The sequence below is a fragment of the Cicer arietinum genome, chromosome 3 (genome assembly GCF_000331145.2).
Source record: "Cicer arietinum cultivar CDC Frontier isolate Library 1 chromosome 3, Cicar.CDCFrontier_v2.0, whole genome shotgun sequence".
Classification (NCBI taxonomy): Eukaryota; Viridiplantae; Streptophyta; class Magnoliopsida; order Fabales; family Fabaceae; genus Cicer; species Cicer arietinum.
In genome coordinates this window covers 6,366,241-6,388,847 of record NC_021162.2, presented here as the reverse complement: position 1 = coordinate 6,388,847, position 22,607 = coordinate 6,366,241, and the positions used below count along the sequence as shown (strand labels likewise).

The following is a 22,607-nucleotide window of genomic DNA, read 5'->3' as shown; positions in this document are numbered from 1 at the left end:
GCAATATTTTAACAAGAGAATTCTTGTACTGTAAGGCTTAATTTTAATCTTAAATCCACTAAGGAATTAGGGTTACTTTGAAATTAAAGGTTTTGTCACTAAGACTTTAGGGCAAGAATAATAAACAGAATTTGGTAATAATTCAATAAAGAAGACTAAGGGAAAGACAATTAGTAGTGGAAGAAGAGGATTTGAGGGATTTCTTCATATTTGCGGAAATGGTCGATCCACCACCACCTGAACGCACCCTCGACGATTATAGGAATCGAAATAGAAACAGTGCTCGGTTGGTCATCCATAACCAACTAGTTACAGTCAACAAGTTTGAAATAAGTCTCGCTCTATAGTGAGAGTTGAAGAAGATTTATTTTGCTGGTAAACATAACGAAGACGCCAATAGACATCTCACAAACTTCTTTGAACTATGTGAAATAGTGAAGGTAGATGGTTGCTCTGAAGAAGGCAAGAAGTTGAGACTATTTCCATTTTCATTGAAAGGTGATGTTAAGGAGTGGCTTAATTCTTTACCCTACGGCATGGGATGACCTTGAAAATAAGTTGTTGGAACAATACTTCCCCCCAACTATGTTCGTTAGAAAAATGCAAAAGATTCTCAGTTACAAACAAAAAGGAGGAGAATCTTTTTGTGACATTTACAGGAGATTCAAGAGTTTACTAGAAGGATGTCCCAATCATGCTTATGACGACACTGCTCAAATGCAAATATTTTGTAATGGTTTGAAGCCTATCACTAGAATTATGTTGGATGCTACAGCAGGTGATTCTTTGAATTACAAAACCGTATCAGAAGCATGAAAAATTATTGAGATCATGGCATCAAATGAACAAATAATGTTGTATGATAGAGGTGGTGGGTCAAAAAGTGGTATATTGAAATTGAATGTGATAGATGTCGTGTTGGCTCAAGGAAAGCTACTCTCAAAACAGATAGAAGATGTTATCATTGTTGAGATAAAGAAAGGGATGGCAGCTCTAAATATACAACTACAAGTGGTCCCGATCAAATTAATGAAACATACTGGTTGTGACTTTTGTGGGGGAGCACACAAAAATGGAGCTTGTGAAGTGCCAGATGAAGATGATACATAAGCACTAGAAGAGATGAATTTTGTGGGTAATAACGGGAAGCAGAATAATCCCTACTCTAGTACGTACAATCCGGGTTGGAGAAATCATCCAAATTTTTCATGGAAGGTGGGTCTCAAGGTCAACAAGAAACTCAAGAAAATCAAGTTCCACCTCAAAAAGCTGTTTGGGAGAGTGCTATTGAGAAGTTAGTAACAAGCACAAGTTCTTTCATTGAAGACAAGAGCCATCCAGAAAAATCACTCAGCCTCAATAAAGAATCTAGAGACCCAACTTGGTCAACTTGCTCAACAAATAGCACAAAGAGCGCCTAGAAGTTTGCCTAGTGACACAATTCCAAATCCGCGAAATAATGTCAATGTCGTGATAACAAGGAGTGGCAAGAAGCACTAGAGCAGATGCCGACTTACGCCAAGTTCATGAAGGAGATTCTATTAAAGAAAAGAAAAATTGGCGGTGAAACGGTGATGCTTACCGACTCAACAGCTAAAATTTAACTCAACGATTATAATTTTGAAGACAATGAAGCACCATGCTGAAGGAAAAACAGACAATACCATGAAGGACATCAAGACCACCTTTGAAGGAAATTCAGCCATACTTTGAAGGACAAAGGCAATGATGGAATGTTGTAAGTTATTGGGACTGAGTATGTTGTTTGAATTTATAACTAGTTTATATTTATAGAAGCACTCACTCAAAGTAAATTAATCTCAAATCAGCAAGCACAAACACTGAGTTAGAAAAATTGTCAAATTTTGAGAATCAAAATAAATAAATAAAATGTTATAATTGTAAGGATCAAGCACATATTTAAATCAAAATTAATTTCAGTGTAAATATTAAAATGGTTGAAGGTAATGTTGAACACATTGTAAATGTTATTTTGAAACGAAATAAAAACCATTTGAAAAACTAATATTAAGTTCTTTATATCATTTAAACTACTAAAAACAATACAACTCATATTGTTGAGATAAAACTTATGTCAATTAAAATTTATTTTTATGCATAGTTCAATTAAATTACATAAGCTTTATAAGCTATAGTTGAAGGAACACATTTGTTCCTTTAAAAAAAATTGTATTTCAATTCATTTGATTCGAGCTGAATTGAGTTATTTGTGAACTTGAATCAAGATAAGTAATGAACTCGAGTCAAATTCCAAGCTGAACTAATTCTTATCAAATTGAACTGAGTTAAACCTAAATTCCTCTCAACTGATTTCTAGCCATATTGACGGGAAATATCCTAAACCATGATTAATCTGATTGCTTCTCTAATGCGAGTTGTATGATACTAAGGAGTTACCTACAAAGATAGTATTCATTTGGTAATGAAACAAAAGCATATAACGGAAAAAACATATAAGTGATATTTCCCACCCAACTTCTAGAAGCTAAAGCATATGCAACAACATTGGTGTGGGGACGAGCGACTACAGAAACCCAAATTTTTTTAGAAACTGACAGGTATCATGTTGGTTTCATCAGATTGATACTTTTCGCTCTTAGTAGTTATACTTTGATTAAAACATGGTTGTTATCAGGGTACCTTATCCCATGCTTCATCACAATAACCCTTTTTCATTTTTATATCAGCATTGAGCATTCAAAAGAACATAGTACATAAGCGTTTTACATTCTGAGAATATAAGATATGCTGTTTAATATTTCAATACATGAAAAGAAAGGGTCTTATTCTTTCAGCTTTTCCCTGCATTGATTGCAGCCTGCACAAAGTCTTCGGACCGAGTGAACCCGCCAGACAACACCTCAGGAAGAACCCCTACAATGTCAAAGGCCTCCTGCAGATCAGTAGCAGAATTAATGTCATCAAGCCAGGAAAGCATCTCCTTCGGGAATCCAAGCAGCTCTTTTACGTTCAAAAGTCGCTCTTTCATAACCAACTCCCACCCTTCGATGTTCCCACTTTCATCTTCCTCTTCTGTTGCAGATGAAGCTCCACTTGTAGATGTTGTACTAGTCAATTTCTTGACCTTGAAGAAATGCTGTAACTGCTCAATCAAACCTGTGTAGACAAGCATTGGACGAATGATAGACAAAAGCTCATCATTCTTCCCTGATTCTGTTGTAGCACTTTGGCCAGTACTTCCAGATTCAACACCCTGTACGGAAGCTGAAACGGATGATGGGCGAGCAGTAGTCCGAGCATGTGTATGCTGCATATATGCATGGTAAATTCCACGCTGCAGAAAAGCACGACGGTGCTGCAGCCAGGACTCGTAAGACTCTGAGAGAAGCGAGTTCACCATCATAAATTGGACAGTTTCTTCTGTCCCCAATGTAGGTGGGGTGCCAGATGGAGAAGAAGGTCTGAGATCTGATGTAGAAGAGGTTATATATGCTGATACAGCCCTGGCCATCGATCGACGCTGCAAGGGGCTTCCTTGATCAAGGAGATGGCGTGCCATTTGGAACATAAATGGGAGGAACCGAGAATTACTATCCCGTCCCCCACCTCGGCAATCCGCACTGAACGATGCTCCTGTTGCAAACCGAGCTAACATCTACAAACATGGACAAAAGGCATATAAGCACCAGAGTCAGGCAAAAATCACTTAATTCAAGCAGTGTAGAAATATTTGCAGGGATAACCTTCTATAGATAATATTTAAACCAAGCGAAATGAATCCGGTCAAATTCATCATTTAAAAACTACAAAAAGATAACATGTTGAGGCAGATGGATAACATACCAGAACAATGTCGTAAGTCAGCAGGCGGAGCCTGCTTCCATCAGCTCGTCCAAGAGCATTAAGGTTGTCCCAGTGTTGGTCAACATAGCGGATATACTGTGCCAGTGGAACAGATGGACCTCTGACAGGGAATAAAGAATTACAGAGAGATTCATTGTTTCTAAGTGTTGCTCCATCCCACTCTTTCTTAGGATTCCTCAAGGCAGCGTCGGCTCTTTTGGCCTCTTGATGGCACTGGAAATGAATAATATTGAAGTAACTGACGGTAGTGTAAACACACTCTCCTCGAGCACTTCCTGAAGTGCCTACACCTAGATTCACACGCTTGCTGTAGGAGTAAGCACCCAGTAAATCAGTAGGTCTTAAACTGTATCCTTCCCGACACACCATGCATGCCAACCCATCCTCCTCCTCCTTCACATCTTCTAAACCTTCAAGGACAGGCCGGGAAACAACAATGCGTTCACCCCCATCTGAAGACATTTCTTGTCGCATTCCTAGCCCCTGCATCATACACAACAGACAAGACAAAAGAGAACAGGAATTCAGTTTCTAATAGATTTCAAGTTAAACAAGTAGCACAATGCCATGCATATTGCCCAAGCCAAATGAAAATATTGAGCACAATCTCCAATTTTGTATCAAACCATTGTGTTTAAGAGATGAAACAAAATAGACTAATAGTCCCCAATCTCCTTTTTTCAGTCATAGAAAATGACGACTTATGAAAATCTAAAAATAATGTAAGTAAATTTTAGTTTGGACAATTGAAACAATACTATAGTCTATAAAATACCTGAAGCAGTTCCTCTCTCTTACGCAAAGCCCGGCGCCTCATTTCATTTCTAGTTGCATGCCGCAACTTACTCACCTCCTCCACCAGGAATCCATCTCCTTTGCCCTCCTTGTTAGATAGTGTGTCCAACAAATTTTCAGCCCTTGCCCCAATTTCGTTTTCTCCTGAAACTCCTTCCAAAGCATGCAACAAGGGTAAGATACCTTCCTCCTCAATACACTTTTGAGTGAGGAGATGACCCATTGACAAACCTCTCAGCATAGACAATATAAGAGGGATGGAAGGCAGTGTTAAACCCTGAGCCCATTCAGCACTGGTCTTGAAGCCAGTTTGCCCAGTATTGCCAAAACTATCTTTCATATGACTCATTGCAGTTTTAGTTATACCTTTTTCAAGGATAATGTCCTTTAATCTCTCCCCACAGGAACTTGTCTTAAGTGACTCTGAAACTCTAACAAAATTTTCCAGTGTGAACCTTTGCTTTGCTGCTAGCTGGCCAACATTATCATCCTTTGGATCGTCCAAATGTTTTTTCTGCAAACGGTCAAACGCATCCCAATCTTGCAGGTACGGGCTAAAATGCTGGATTAGAGCTTCCATTGCAGCAGGTTCACCATAAGTCAAGTAAGGCAGTATTCGAGCAACCATCTCTGTGTTCCTCTGTTGTTTGTTTGATTTCTTAAGCCCCAATGGATGAGATAATCTCTCCAAAAACATAAGAACTATCTTCTTGGCTTGTTCACCTGTCCCAGCTTCTTCACTAGTGACAGTAAAGGCACCTTGTGAGATGCTTATACTGTCACTTTCATTTGCTTCTAAAGTCAAACTTTCAACAATCAGAAGTATGCCTTCAGCTGGCTCCATGGCATCAACTGAGAAAGCCCGTCTTGCAGTTTCAAGAAGCAAACCTAAAGCTCCTAGCTTCAACAACGCTCGCCTATTTTCTCTAATTTTGCAACAGTACATAAGAAGATTAAGAACTGCAACCAGTTGCTCTTGATTGGACTTGAAATCATCTCTCAGACGCTGTAAATCAGGAAAAGTGAGAATACTATATTATCAATTTAAGTTAGCAAGTAGTAGAAAGGGACTTTTACGAAAATCAGTAAAGATACAGAGTAGTTGTGCATGAGAATGTCTGTAAGAATAAAAAATACTAAGATAACCACAATTTTTTTATGAAGTAGATGCCTTAAACAATAGCGATCAAAAGACACATTATATCATCAAGGCAATTACAAAAGAAGAATGCTAACTACAACTTCGTTTTTGAAACACCGCACACTATTGTTGGTTCATTCTATAAAAAAACAACACTCTCTAAAGTGATCTTGTTTATTAGGCAACAAAATTGACTTTTTAGAGCATAATCCTATCGAGTGCTCAAAGAGAGGCTACAGAGTGTTAAAGATAAGAAATCAAACAGAACAAAGGATTTATTGGCTTGACTTGTGTGTGTGGGTGGGTGGGTGGAAACCAAGTTCACGAATAAAAAGAGAAAGCAATCCTGTCTACCTGAATCATGGTCAACAGTATCTCCAGTCCACCACATTCACGAACAGCACCTGCTATCGCAAACTCAACCTCTGGATCCTGAGACTCCTCTCTATCTTCTTCCAGTTCTTTAATCATAGGCTCAGTTGCTTCACCATCCAATCCCTAGAAATTGTATACATAAGAAATAAATTCAAAACCAAATGTTTAAACAAATAAGCTGACTCACATGACCACGGTAGAGAAACACACCTGGAGGCGATAAGTCACTGTCATAGGTGGGCAATATCTAGATGAGGTTACAGCATTTGACGACACCAAGTTCGAATTAGTCACATTAGAAGATTGGTTTGATTTCTTCCACACTAGCTCATAAACTTGTGCAATGCTCAAATCAAGAGAAATGATATTTCCAGCAACCAACAATTCCATTCCATAGTCATCCTCAAGAAGACCTAACAAATCCAACTGATGGCAGATCTTATTCTTCACATCACGCATCAATGGACCAATCTCCGTACTAGAATATGGATTCTTGGTCATTGATCCTCTGATGAACTCTTCCTGAGTATGTGTCTTGTTTAGGACCAACAAATATACAGGCTCGGGTTTTGAGGGGCAGATCAAATTGCAGAGTTGCTCTAAGATAAACTGCAAAAGCAGGTGCAGATCATATCAAAGATTATAAGGACCCTAAGTAAAAAGGTTACAATAAATTTAACATCTAACATCTCTGTTAGATCTAATCGTATATAACCAAACAGATACTCTGTTGGATAGAAAATTGCCACAACTAACTTTAGAGAAAAGAACAAGTTATAACACTTGGTAAAATGAAAAATTAAATTAATCCATACCAAACAAGCACGCCCTTTCCTCTCCTTCCCATGTATTTGCAAACCATTGATACAGGCCCTTATGAATTGTCGCTTATTCTCACTGCTTTCTAGTAGAAGACTATCCAAAAGATCTTTAAGGAGACGATTGCAATCACTTATTAACTTTGTCTTTTGAACAATCAAACCACGAATTACAATAAGAGCTTCAAGAACTTCAGAAAGTAAGTTCTCTCGCATGAATCTGGAATAAAAATTTACTTCGATGAGATGATGTAAATCAAAAAACTAACCTCAAAAGTAAAACTATTCAAGCAGCAATCTTACCTGGACCTAATATTTGGAACTTCGAGAAATTTACCAAGAAGCTCTATGATTTTGTGAAGGATAAATCCCTGAGTTATATCAATGTGTAGGCTCCTTTCCAAAGACTCAACATTGCTTACTTCTTGGGTAATTAGAGTACAAATTGTCCGTAGACACCCCCGAACAGTCAAAAATAAAAGAGCATCCTCTGAATCTACCATCTTGAATAGCAATTCAAAATATTCTGCAGCACTTTCACCAGCAGAAAGTGTTGCAGGTAACAAAGAAACCACTAGATTCAGCAGCCGAAATCGCTTGGATGAACTTTGAGCACAAAGCAAGCCAATGAGTGAGCACATCTCTGATCTGATAGATTGTGAACATGCACTCAGAACAAGTTCTTTAACCCATGATCCCAACTCAAACACTGATAACTCACTTTTAGCAGCTTTACCAACACGGCGCTTCCATCTCAGAGCATATTTAAGAGCCAGGTAATCATGACGTTGGGGTCTTGACCTCTGAGTTGTAGCTTTAACCGCCTGAGACACTTTGTATTGCCTTCTAACAAAATCAAGATAAGAAGCTCCGCTCTCCCATTCTGAATAGCTCAGTAGCTGAATATCCTGAGTCTTAGGTGTGGCATCCCAATTTCTTTCTGATGAGTCTGGAAATGTCTTTGTTCCACCGACACCGACAGCACCTGTCAAGGACCCAGGTACATTTTGAGAAATATCATCTTTCGTCTTCACAGAGGACTTCCCAAGGCCTTGTTCTTTATCTGGTATCTCAGGTTTTGGAGGTGTGCATGCCTGAGATATAATTCTCAGACAAGGAAGAATGACATGCTCAGATATGGCAGGATGTTTGGCACCCAACTTAATGGAAGAAAACAATAACTGAAATACAAGACGCAATCTTGATTCCCAGTATTCATCAGCCAAAGAACACACCTCAGAAAGTAATAGTAACTCCTCACGTGTAGTCACTGCAATGTCCATGGAGCGATGATGCTCAAGGCAGTACAAAACTTTCTTTTGTATCAAACTGTTCAACTCAGTAACTGCATTTACATCACCTTCAGATAAAGAACAAAGTACTATTCTTGCTTGGACACGGGCAGCTTTAGGACCTTGATGAATGTTATTCTCAAATAGCTCAGACAAAATGCCAGCTGAAACAAGTTGTTTCTTAGAATTCGGATGCCTTGCTAGCACCTGTAAAAGTTCTAGGCATTGTGTTACAAATGTGGTTGCACAGCCATAGCAGTTATTTGGTGATCTGGAAACCACAAATCTTGAAGCCACGCTATTATCAGAATGCTTCTGGTGCAGATAATTCATCAGCACCTTGCGTAGCCCTTGCAGTGTCTGGACACTTTTGGTGACAGAATCGAAAGCAGCTTTGCATTTCTCACCATAGAGGACTCCAAGAAGAGCAATTTTACGGTTAATTTTACATGACGGGCCAGGTAAAGAAACCATCATTTGCTGCACAGAGTCCTTCAGTAAGTCTACTTCACTGTCACCAATGCTTGATACAATTTTAAGCAAGGGCTTTTTGAAGCCCAAAAGTTGCTGGTATCGCCGATGAGCATTCTCTGACTCAGACTCTATGGCTGCTAATCCCTTCTTCATATCTTCATCATTCTCCATATTATCAAATGTAAAACTTGGCTTCGCCATGAAATTGAACTCAAACCGCCCATATTTGCTGTACCCACACTCATTGCACAGAAACGAGTCCAAATTCTCATAATTGATGTTGCGACATTGCCTGCATTGATATGCATTTTCATGACAATTGCTACATATACCATGCTTATCTGTGACTGGACGACTACATCGTGGGCATTGCAATGGTTCAAGAGACAACGCCTGAAGATTTTCATAGAATGAATCCAGTTCAATCATGAAATTACAAGCTGTAATTGGAATAGGAAATTCAACTTTAAGCTCAGTCTGATCAAATGCAAGATGACAACTTTTTGCACGCTTCCATAAAGACCAGTTATTTTTCAACTCTGATAAGTCAGTAACTGGTCTGTTATTATAGTATAGGTTCAAAACCTTCACTGATTTTGACTTTCTGGTATCATGAACATTCATGGTCACAGTCTGGATTGTGTAACTTCCAGTGCATTTCACTATGATGCGATTATCAGTGAATTTTGTTTCGGATTTCAGGGATTCTAGCTTCATCCTGCTGTAAGGTACTTCTGGAGAGCTGCAGGCAACGCAAGGTTCACTTTCAAGATAGTATCCATCAAATTCCACTAAGCCACTCAAAGTATTATATATGCGAGAATTTGGATGGTTAGCTAACAACTCATTCTGTGAATGAAGTGTCTCAAAGATGCACTTGATTACATCAGGAGTCAGGCAACGGTCTACAAGTTCAGAAATCTTGTGTCTTGAACTAGTATCAGGGGATCTTCCAAGCAACCAAGTAACAAGTTCTGTATACTCCACAATATTCTGGCCATACATTGGGAGACACTTGACTTTCTGCAAGAGAGCCATTAGCATAGTTTCTTTAAACGTTGGTTTGGCATGATGCCAGACACCATATAAAACTAATTTAGCCTCTGCACGCACAGTAACTGAACTCCACTCCAGAAGGAAACTATCTATGAACTGCTTTAAGGTATTGCCACTCTTGTCAGTGAAGACATCTACTGCTGCCTCCATATCCAAATAGGACTTCTCTGAACCAGAGTCAGCCCCATCTTCACCTTTCTTTTTCTTCTTCGAATCTTGAGATGCAATACTGGATTTGGTTGAACTTGAGTCTCCAGACTCTGTTTTTTGTGAAGTCTGACCAACATCTTTTCCTGTGTAGAAGGCAAAATTGAGAAGTTTAAGAGTCTGAATAACAGACTCCTCACCAAAATAAAATATTCCATTCATCAGGAATGACAAAATGTCCCCATGCCTTAAACAGTATTTCTGCCAGTTCCGAGGACGTGCAGCTGCTACTTCTGCCATAGTGGAAAGGCACTTCACAATCTTCACACTTCTTTCATATGGAATGGGATTGTTTTGAAAACCACCAGACTTGGTTATGTGTTTATAAAGTCTCTTGACTTCACTAGAGTACTGCCACGAGTCCCGTACACTGTAATAGTGAGACTTGCTCCCACAGAGATGCAGGAAAAGCCTCCTGGCATATCTTCTTACAAAGTTGGTATGAGGATTGTTGATGTAATTGCAGAGAACATCTTGATATCCATCTAGCTTCAAATCCTTACCATATGACAACTTGTAGACCTTTTCCTTTTCTCCAGTCTTGTCATGTTTTTCTGGCCGAACAAGTGTGTACACCAGTCGGAAAGCATTTTCTAGTAGAAGCCTGTAGTAGTCCATAAAGATGTCTGTTCGATGCACTTTGACGTACGAATCAGAAAAGAAAGGTGAAAAATTACCAGCTGGTAAATCTCTACGAACTGTAAGCAAAGCCCCACATCCAGGTCCGGCATTACTATGCCCACCTTCACTGTTAATAGGAGATTTGAAAACATGCACTAGCTGCTGCAGTATATCCATCAAATAATTTACAAAAGATTGCTGCCTTAGAGAATCACAAGCTTGAAGCAGCTGTGATGCAAAGTCATTCTTCTCTTGGTCATCTACTGAAGTCTTGGAAGTGGTCGAAGCGGATGAAGAAAGTTGGATTACATTTTTATCATGAACATCAGTAGTTCCGCTGTGTCTTGGCATGGAACCATCACTACCAGGCTGATGCCAGTTTCTAAGCATCAATGTGAAAAACATGAAGACCAGGATTGCAACTTCTCCAAATGATGACCGAGTTTTGGCTACAAATGGTCTGTTGAGATTAATCTCATCCAAAAACCATTTGATTAGTTTCTCTAAATCTAAACTGTCGGGCTTTGAGCTGTCTATGAAAGGTCCACCCACGGCAGATGACAGCCTGTAGAAAAGTTGCATAACAGGGATTGCCCGAACTCCAGAGGTTGTATCCATCCATCCTTTCAATTGTTCTAGAAGCTCAGAAAGTAGTAAGGAATTTATTGCCCGTTTTGAAGCAGAGATTGAGACAGGATCAGTCAATGAAGAAGCAAACTCTCCAGATTCATTGGGGTCCAAGACATGAATTGATGGAGAAGAATTCTGCACGTTGCTATCAGCTGGTACAGGCAACGAGTCACTAACATCATCAGGTGTGAAGTGAAACTCATTGGCATCTCCCACTGAATCCACTTCAATTGGAATTGCTGTCATAGGATGATCTCTAGAGTGTGGTGGAGGAAGTCGGTCAGCATCTAGTACTTCAAAGCAAGCCTCACACAAATCAAAATCTGGACAAACAGTGCAATGCCACCTTCGCCTAAGTATAGGTACAGTAGAGCAACCATCACAACAATATTGAACAGATGAAGTGATAGTGTCTTCTTCAATCATGACTTGGTTATTTCTAGCACTTGTGTCAGCTGATCCAGCAACTGACACTACACTCTCAACACCATCATCTGGAGCTAACAATGTCTGCTTTGGAAAAGGGACCTGAAGCAATCTTGAAGATATGGCCAGACTGGAAGAAAAATAAATGTAAGAACCTGAACATCAAATTTGGAATACAAAAAGAAAATGGAATGAGAAGAAAAAAAACACCTGCTAGCAGTCTGGACAGCTTCATCAGACGAAAAAAGAAGTTTCTTGAGTAATACAACAGCAGGTGCTACACAGTGCACTCCTGAATCTTTTACATGCAGGGCCAAGCATTCGGCATAACAATAAATAAGTTCAACTGCAGACATAACAATGTTGTTCATGGTTTGAGTGTCGGGCTGCTCAAAGTCCAAAATTCCCCATAAAACTTGCATAAGTGCATCCACCACTTCTGAGCCTACACCAGTAGAAGTAGTTTTATCATGTAAGAGTCGTAGCAATTACATCCACATTGGACATAATGACTATTCAATATTTACTCTATTCTCTTGATTCACAATAATAGTACATCATTCACTTAAATTACCATAATCTATAGGTAGCATACAAAAAGAATGTAGCAAGAACCCACTATGCATAAAAAAATATAAAACCTTGGTAACCCATTCTTACAGCAGATTTGATTGAGGCAGCTATATCAACTCAATAATTCCAAGAATCAGTTTGAAAGTTTAGTTGAAATAAAATTCTTAATTTCAATAGAGTTTGTTAGAATATTAAAAAATATCTTATAATATCTTATAGTATCTTTTATATTATATTAGAGTATCTTGATTTATTTTCTATAATCAATTTATAATCATAGAAAATCTTAGAATATTTCTCTTTGTTATTATGATTTGTTTGTGATTTAGGATTGAGTCTATGTTTCTCTATAAATAGAAATTAGTATTGAATCTTTTGTAATCAAGTTAGCATTAAAACTATTATCAATAATATTCAAACCCTTATTATTTTCTTTCCTCATTTTCTCTAAAATCCCACAACTTCAACATGGTATCTAGAGCCTATTTCGATCCTCCTTGAATTGTCTTGCCAATATTCCGCTTCTGAGTTCCCAACAGTTAGGGAATATAATCATAGTTTCTCTTTTTCAACATTCCGACACGTTTCACTCGTTTTCTGTTCAATTCGCTACTGCCGCTGCTGCCACTATTTCCAGCAAATTTTCCTGCGAACATCGTCATCATCTACAGATCAGGTCATATCAAAAAGCGCGTCGCCAAAAGCCGTCACACGTGCTCTCCCACGCTGCTAATCTCTCATGCAAGTAGATTTGCCGCCGCCGTCTGCTGCTCCCTCTGGTCGCTGTTGGAAAAGTTTTCCGACACAACCACTTCTAATGTGTGCAGAATCTCCCAATTTCGATCCTCCTTGAACGATTCCGTCTCTATTCCGCTGCCGAGTTTCCAACAGTTAGGGAATATAATCATAATTTCGCTCATGTGCCTCCAAGATCCGCCATCTACTGCTGCCTTCCATCTGCTGTCGTTGCTGGAAAAGTTTTCCAGCAAGTTTTCCGAAACAACCATTGTCTCTCCTGTTTTGCGCTGCTTCTTCTTTGGTATTTGTCGTGCAATTTAGTTCTTACTAATAGGTTATAACAGTGGCTATTATTTCCACCGACGATCATTCTGGTGGTGTCCTTTTTCCCACATATGAATCATATTAGTGATGACTTCTTCCTCCGTTGATAGTTATTTTGACGGTGTCTTTTATTTTCATGACTCACTTTATCTTGGCAATTTGTCCCAGATGCACTGGCCCCATCTTTGTCCCAGATGTACTAGCATTGCCTTTCTCTCCTTGAAGCACGCCTCTCCAATATTATTGGTTTGAAGCATCCAAATGCAGTTTTTAGAAGAACGGACCTTGCTTTGTTCAATTGCTTGTCATGAATTTCTCTCAGGTTGATGATCATACCGGCTATCTAGCTAGGCTATATTTATAGCAATTCTCTCTGACTTCACCTGCATCCCTGAGTTGCTTTTTCATCCTTTTTATTATTTTGCAGAACAAAACATAATTTTCTTGTAACAAGCTAAAACTTAGTAAGTTTTAGCTTGAAGGGGAGTGTTAGAATATTAGAAAATATCTTATAATATCTTGTAGTATCTTTTATATTATATTAGAGTATCTTGATTTATTTTCTATGATCAATTTATAATCATAGAGAATCTTAAAATATCTCTCTTTATTATTATGATTTGTTTCTGATTTAGGATTGAGTCTATGTTTCTCTATAAATAGAGATTAGTATTGAATCTTTTGTAATCAAGTTAGCATTAAAACTATTATCAATAATATTCAAACCCTTATTATTTTCTTTCCTCATTTTCTCTAAATCCCACAACTTCAACAGAGTTGAATTACAAATTTCACAAAAATTACTACATAAAAGAAATATAGAAGCATCTCAATAAAATAATTGCATGCAAAGAATTGTTTAAATTGACCGAGCATGAGTAGTTATCATGTATTTATTTAAGATTCAATCATCGAACACAACAATACCATTTGTCTCCAGAAATGTTGCTAAATTTGAACGACGTTGCAATGCAATCCTACAAACTGCACGCATCTGAGCAGTGAACTCTTCAATGATCCAACTTCCTGCAGCACCACCTATCCCAAGCCTTGACAACAGTAGTGAAGATGATTTGACCACTCCAAGGAGCCGCATGGTATCCTTAACCTAATGTGAGAGTAGTCCAGATAGCAATAATTATCATAACATTGACATAAAGCGGAAATAACAAAATATAGAACCAAATGATACTATAAAGATTACTTGATGGTATATCTCTTTCTTGGGAAAAACTGCTTGTAAAACACGACTAGCAGAAGCCTGCAGAATAGGTTCCCTGTCACTCTCAAATATTGTTTCCAGTAGCTGCTTGCACTTGAGTTTTCCCAGTTCTGTTCTTGCTTCTTCGAGCCTTGTGCAATCTTGTTGCCTACATGATGAATAAAACTTGGTAATCAGCTTAAGCCCATCTGCTATAACCTGCTCCTGAATAGGAGCAGATTGCATTGTTCGACGCTTCTTTCCAGATCCACTGAGTGATGTATTCAAACCAAGCACCCTTGCTTCCATATCTAAAATTGCATCCATTTTCTCTTTCCAACCAAACTCGTCTTTAGCTCGGCCATAAACTTCAAGTGAGTCTATTCTGGGAAGTGATGAGCCATTAAAGGTTGGCCCGACTGACACTGTAAATTCTTCATCCGCAAGAAGAGACTCCGCAACAGTAAATGGAATATCATACCAGGACCTCATTCCTTCATCTAATTTAATAATCCTCTGGAAAATAGAAATACTAGAAGGTATGTGGCTTGCTGATGTATTACCCACATGAACTCGAAAACCAACCATGACAATATCAGGATTTGAATTGAAGACGGATATCTGTGAAAATGCATAAAGGAAGAAATTAGGAAAACAAAAATGCTTTATGCAATCACATGAAAGACAGACACACAACATCAAAAGAAGCTGCCATTATTGCAGTGATAGCATTGTCACAAAATGTAATGGTTTGGAACAGCATCATAGCAGAAACAGAATTCACCTCCCATGTAACCATTTTAAAATGAATCTATTTTACAGTATTCTGGATAATACCCATGCGATTATAAAAGATAAATTCTGAATCATTTATAGCTGTAAAAAATATGTGATTTATGTGTTTCTTGTGTGTCTAATGAGATCACACACCTTCCTATTTATAATGATGCTGCAATAATTACATTCAATGCCTAGGAAGTTGTATTGACTAAGAATACTCACAATTAGCCTAGGATGTTGCACAATCAAGGAATAATTAAAACATACACTGAATTTTAACACTCCCCCTCAGGCTAAAACGTAATATGCTTTAAGCTTGTTACATCAAAACATTTTATCACAAAAAAAAAAAAATGAAACTAAGGTTGACAACTGTTGGACTAGTTTGAGAAGGGAAGGCACCATTAATGATTCATGTGTGGGTAAAGAGTCACTGTCGGATTGATCATCGGCGGGAATAAAACGCGCCACTAATATGATTCATATGTGGGAATAGAGTCACCACTAGATTGATCGTCGGTGGGAATAAAATGATTGTCTGAACAAATGGTACCTTGTCCATGAAATTAAGTTCTCAGAGCAGCAAATACAATGCGTAAAGGGGAGTTGAAAGATGAGAGGTTGCTGAAAATCACCAAATCATTAAAAGACCCACAGAAGGTGGTGGGAGACATGTGCATGTGCTCTCGCGCGCGGATTTGGTGGAGGCACGTGGGACCCACATATAGAGAAGACGGACGCGCATGATCGGTTGGCGATGGAAAAAGCACCGTCAAGTTCGCCGGAAGACTGTGTGCCGGTGTATGTTGGTTTTGGAGCGCACTAGAAAGGGGGCAGCTGGTGTTAACACAGCTGTAACAAAGTAAAAAAAAACAGACAGAACAGTGACAGTGACAGCTGGTGTAAAGCACAGCTGTGTTTGAAAGAAAAAAATAAGTCACTTGAAAAAGACATAGTGAAGGCAGCGGTTTTGAGGCAGCTGTAGCGTTGTGGCTGGTTGCTAGAAAGGCAGCCGGAGTTGACGGCGACAGATGACTTTATGAAGACAAAAATTGAAAGACTGAAAAAGAAGGTGGTGCTGCCGACAGCATTTGTCGACAGCGGTAGTGATGCACAGAAATGGGTCACATAATCAGAACCTGCTCTGATACCATGTAAAAATATGTGTTTTATGTATTTCTTATGTGTCTAATGAAATCATACACCTTCCTATGTATAATGATACTTCAATAAATACATTCAATGTCTAGGAAGTTGTATTGACTAGCACTACTAACAATTAGTCTAGGATGTTGCACAATCAAGGAATAATTAAAACATACACTGAATTTTAACAATAGCATTAAACTAAATATGTAGAAAACAATGAAGTATTTAACTGATTGCCGCTAAATAAGAAAACAAGGCTATGAAGAGACAATTCCAGGTTGAAGTTTCTGGATTATAATGAATCGAATACAATCTAGTACATTTCTTTGTGCCTCTCAAACCCCAGTTTCACAGTGTGGGATGTATTGAGTTTCATCAACAAACATGTTTGTCAAAATCATGTTAGCTTATATTTGAACATCATTTTGAGTCTTAAATCATGGTTTTGATAAAAGCAAAAAAAAAAAAGTTCTCTCAATGATCAAACCACTTTTTGCAAATTATTATCCAAACACACTCTTATTCCACTTCTAAGAATACACACATTTTCCCCTATATTTGGTAAGTTATGGGATACGATAAAATTATATCACCTCCATGGAGTATCAATTACAAGGACCAGCACCACATTATTAGAAAAAGTTCATTTTGTTTCCTCTTTCAGAAGAATAACAAGTATCATTACTAATAACATATAGGGGAGTGTTTGGCAATTTTTTAAACTAGTTTAAAATGGTGGTGTTGGAACTAGTTAGAAAAATATATACAAAAACTAAGCAGTTTAACATTAAGGTTTAAGTTTGGTCTAAAAATGCTTAAAAATAATTCCAATGCAACAAAAGCCTCTTTAGGTGGGATTCAAAACTAATTCTAATATTGAGCATGTGGAAGATTGCATAGTCAAAATTCAAAAAACATGACATGCTTATTATAGACATTAGAGGAACGATTGGTCCGACAACTGGATCTCATCTAATTACCACACTAAGATAGAAGGTAACGGGAAGAGAAAACGAACAGGAAGAGAAAGAGAATGGGTCTGGATAATGTAGGACTAGAGGAATAAAAAAAGCAGACTTTTTAAGAGCTAGCTTGACCTTAAACTTTGTTCGCTATTTTAAATTTTATGTGATAACCAAACAATCTATATCTAAAATCCAGTCAGAGTGCACCCAAATATCTAGTGTTTAAAAGTTGCCAAACACACCCTTAGGCTACGGTGTTCTATAGTTATCTCTATTCTCGGACTAAAAAAGAGTATGCCACAAAGTACAGAAATATATTTGCTTTGAACTGCAAAAGGATGAGGATACCTTAAAACCTGCAGGACTGGGACTTTCTAGAAAACCATCCTCATTTACCAAACTCTGTTTAGCTCCTTCAGAATCTCCATTTCTGATGGCGTCGCCACCCAGTTTCACATCCGGTGTGATGCATACAGTCTTCTCAAAAAAGTCAAGAGGAAATTCAGGATTTGTGCCAGCATAAGCTTTAGTGAGGATGCCAGAACCCAATTTTTTAACTTTCTCAGATGCTGCAACGACACCAGCATCCACACCCACAGGAGCATGGGAATATATTTGAAGGCTACCATCATCATGTAAGACAAGACAGTGGATTTTATCCTTTGATAATGGTTTGTATGCAGTCATACCAACTATAGGGGAGGTTGAACCAACTGAATGCCTCATACTCTGAGCAAGCATTTCATGTTCCTCCATGGACACCGCTAGGGCCGAATTTGATTTCACAGTTGATAAGCAAACAAATAATCCACTTCCAGCCAACAATTCTTTCCAATGATGTACTCCAGCAGGCCGCAGCTTACTTTCTTGTTCCTCAAATACAGAAGACATCTCTATTAGGGAAGCTGCATCAGAGCTAAGTCGACCCAACAGTGTGGTACCATCTTGAAAAGATATGAAGAGTAGCTTGCAAGTTGAAGAGAAGTACAATGATGATCCCTTTGCATGAATTTCTCTTCCCTTAAGTTGTACAAGTTCTTTTAATGGCACAGCCCCAACATTCCCTTTGACTGACAACTCAAACCTGAATATGTTTCCATTTTCTGACAGAACAACAAGAAACAATCTTCCCCGGGAAGCCGTATAGAGAATGGCGTCCACAATCATGTCATCTGACAAAGTGAAGTAGTGCACTGGACTGATGTTGTCCACAGATAGGTCATATATCTTGACAAATCTGTTAGTCACAACCATTAATTGAACTTGTGAGCCTGGAACCCATTCCACCCGTCTAATATACGCACCTTGCAAAGCTAGTTCAATGGCAAGGCGGTCAATCACTTCACCACGCGGATTCAATGTCAGGACCTGGCAATCCTCATAACCAGCTACAACAAGATAGTTCTCAACCACAGGATTGAACGCAAGTTGTAAAATTTCAAAGCGTACAACATTTTTAGAAAGATGTTTTACATTGGTCTTGTCAGCGGTCACAGGTGAAATGGTGGCCTGACCAATTAACTGTCCAACATCATATATAGCAACTTTATCACCTTCACCAACAGCAAGACGACCTCGTACACTAACACTGAGCAAGGACTTTACAAGAGAACCAGTTGCTAAGTGTGACTTGAGATCCTTGGCATTAGAGTAATCAACTTTTATCTTGAGATCGAATGATCCACTTTTATAAGCTTTCTTCAACTGCAAGAGATCAATGCCATGAGAAATCACCTTGTCTTCACCCAAATTGATTTTCTTATCCTTAGAATGGTGGGAGTCTCGTCTACTAATTACTGATGGCATCAAGGAGGAGCAAAGATTGAGCACCTGACTCTCAACATCAAGTTCTTCCAGTAACAATGGAATCCCTTCTTGAAGCTCTTTTGTAATACATAATCTGAGTGAGTTATCTACATCTGAATTTATGTCCTCCTCAAAATCTGAATCACTATCAGGCAGCTGATCTCCATCTTCAGGAAAGGGTAAAAATGACTGAAATGTGTTAGAACCACGAACAGGTGCAATGTTATCTACAGTAAATTTCCGTGGTTTCAGACATTGACAATTACTACCCCTAACACCTCCAGCTCCGCAATCACAAAAGAAGCGGCTTGAGCGTGAATAGACTACACGGTGACCCCGGTGACAAACCTTTGCACAGACTGAGCAGCAACCTTTTGATACAGTCAGGTCACATGTATAGCAGAAATACCAATGCTGCTCCATGAAATTGCTTCCACTGGAAGTAAATGTGCAAACTTTAGAGGCAAGGGCCCTTTCACTATTGGCATCCTCTTCATCATCTTTATCTATGCTAAGAACCTCTCCATCAGAAGTTGCATCATCCTCATCCTCATCTAACGAAGTAGCATCACATTCTAGAGAAGTTGATCCTCCTTCTTGATTGGCCGAAACAACGAATGTCTCTGAATTTTTTCTGGATCCAACCAGTCGAGCAGAAGCATGTCCCCCCACCCCAAGACTATTGCCAGAGTAACAGTTCTTAGTTATCCTTTGCAAGCAAATTTTACCAGATCCACATTCGCTCAAGACAGTTGAAATAAAGCCAAATAGAAACTTCAGTCCTGGAAGGAGATTTTCATTGCCTGTCAGTTTCCCCATCAACATCACAGTCCTCGTCAAAAGCTGTTTCATCAAGAACTCTCCTCTTGAAATTTGAACAATGAAACTGAAATACGACTTTGCCACATGTATGTCAAATAGCAAAAAAGCATTATCAAGTAATAGGAGTGCAGAACTGAAAATATGATGTTGCAACTCTTTTGACTGTTGTTCAGATGGTGGTGATACAAGGCATAGAATAAAATTCATAGTTGAATCCCGAAGTGAAATGGAGCTCCCCTTTGCACAGTTCACCCCACTATCAGATTCCATTATGCTTCCTAAAAGCCTTTTCTCCAACCATTTAGATACGCTCTGTATATCTCTGTCAAGAAAATTCCTTTGTATCCTCGTTCTGAGATGAGGAATTTGCTCGCCTGATAGAAGATCCACAAAGAAACCAAGAACTTTCACATTCACTGATTCAGAGAAACATGTATCTAGGGAATCAATTAGAACCAAACAGTCACCAAGATGCAACTGCAAAAGCTTACTCATCTGCCCTGGTACATTTTCAACACCAAGACAAAAGTGAAATATAACAGACTTTGATGGTTCTTTTCTAAGACTGCTTAAAATCTCAACAATTTTGCAGATTATCCATTCATGGACAAAGCAGTCACTTGCTCCTCTAGCATTCATGTCCTTCAAAAACACTTCCATTTGCTTCATTTGAACTAGGTCTGTATAGTTTGACAATTCCAGTTCTGCACTTGAGCTGTGATAGATAGTGTCACATTTCCCATGAACACTTTCAAAGATTCTATCACACTTGATATTCATTATTGTATCAATAATTTGTGAAAAGACTTCAGTCTCCAAGTCAATATTTCTTCCTGCTTCTTTTATTTTATGTAACCCATCTAGAACAAAGATGATTCCTCTTATGCTAAGAACACAAGAGAGCAGAGTTGCACTAGAAGTAGAATGAGTTAAAGGAAAACCCTGCAATATGCACTCCCAATAAGCTCTGGGAAGAATTCTTGAAGCTTTTTTATCAACAGCAGCATCCAACCGAGATATGAGGCTCAAAACAGACTGCAACTCACCTGCATTCGAGCCACTCCTCTCCAGGAGCTCATCCTGCAGGCTTTTGTCAATTCCAGTATATTTCAGCAGTAAGAGTGGTAAAAACTCAGGAGCCACCTTTTGTTTGTAACTTAAGACATCAAGAAAAGCTTTCTGATAAATTTGCACATGCTTGTTTAGCAAGGATGAGAGCAGCCGTAGTAGCAAGACAAATTGAGCAGAGTCAATCATGGAGGAAATCATGCTTCCAGCAAGTTTAACATATTTCTCATCCCCATTCTCAGTCCAGGTTAGACCATGTCCAGAAATCACATTGTCTATACAATATCTCCATATGCCAACATTAGTGAATGAAAGCACTAGAGATAGCCACATTCCACTTCTTAGGAAATCCCAACCTAATTCCTCAATGCCTTCTGGTATGGGTGAAGCATTTAAATGCTGAAGCAAGCTCAATATAACATCTGGAATAGTAGTGAAGTTCCCAAAGACCTCTGGATGACCAAGGAGTAAATGGCTGAAGTGGAAAAAATGCAACATATCTGATAGATCCACAGCGTGCCCTTGATTCCAAGATATAACTGGATTGTCTGCTTCAGAGCCTGTATAAGGAATATCCCAACAAAGGCTGAAAACATATCTTTCAACAATTTGATCCTCCACTGCAGTGGCCTTTTTGCCTCTCCAAAATCCAAGAATCAGTGAAAAAGTAAAATATATGTCCTTCCAATTCAAAGTTAATTTGCCTATCGCAAAATCATCCACACTATGTGAAGCAGAAGACTCGGAAACATCAATTAGTTGTCCAACCAAGCTACTAACAAAAACCTCATCTCCCACCAATCCACCTGCAATGCTTTTTAGTGCAGTTGATGACCAAGATGACATGTGATCATTAACCTTATTTAGAAAAGATGAGCCAGACAGTGGTGCTTCCCTCAACTTAGACCGCACATCTACAAGCAAAGATGTCGGACAAGTCTGTTGGTGAAATATCATATGACGAAGAACTAAAATCAACCTTGAAACCACTAAAGCCCAACATGTTAACAGTGAGCTGTTCAAATCCAACACTGGGTTAGCAACTTCTTTGAGGGTTGAAAAGATCAAGTTTGCCATCACTCCCTTTTCTCCTTCAGAGGACAAGTGGAAGGCCATAAGAACTACCTCAATATGAAACAATGAAGGAAGAGTACCAACGAGTTCATGGATGCTTGGGCAGTTTACACACACAGATTTTGCCTTCTCAACAACAAAGGCAACAAATCCCTTACAAATCTTGGATCTCAACTGACTGCCAGCAGAACCAACCCTACTAAACAATGCGCGAGCAAGCAGGGTGAGGGTCCTATCATTATAACTAAAGGCACCATTTTCAACAGTCAGGATCTTCTCCACAAGGTAGTCTTCAAGTGAATCACTCAATGCATGGTTTGTGAGAAGATTGTGCAAAAGATCAAAGCATAGTTCATGGATGAGCCCAATCTTCCCGTCTTCGTGCGAAGGGATAGAACCATCAGACATATTATCTTCATATTAACA

General features: G+C 38.7%; 1 protein-coding gene across 1 annotated transcript; it reads right to left on the bottom strand.

Moving 5' to 3' along the window:
• Nucleotides 1-2,673: 2,673 nt before the first annotated feature.
• Nucleotides 2,674-22,601, bottom strand: LOC101502201 (auxin transport protein BIG). The gene is made up of 11 exons (XM_073366697.1): nt 17,760-22,601; nt 14,521-15,138; nt 14,244-14,424; nt 11,892-12,126; nt 7,279-11,811; nt 6,973-7,195; nt 6,368-6,766; nt 6,137-6,280; nt 4,622-5,647; nt 3,826-4,329; nt 2,674-3,637 (listed from the first exon to the last, which is right to left on the bottom strand). The coding sequence occupies exons 1-11, from the start codon at nt 22,587-22,589 to the stop codon at nt 2,813-2,815; spliced, it is 13,518 nt and encodes a 4,505-aa protein (XP_073222798.1). The 5' UTR covers nt 22,590-22,601; the 3' UTR covers nt 2,674-2,812.
• Between the last annotated feature and the right edge of the window lie 6 nt (nt 22,602-22,607).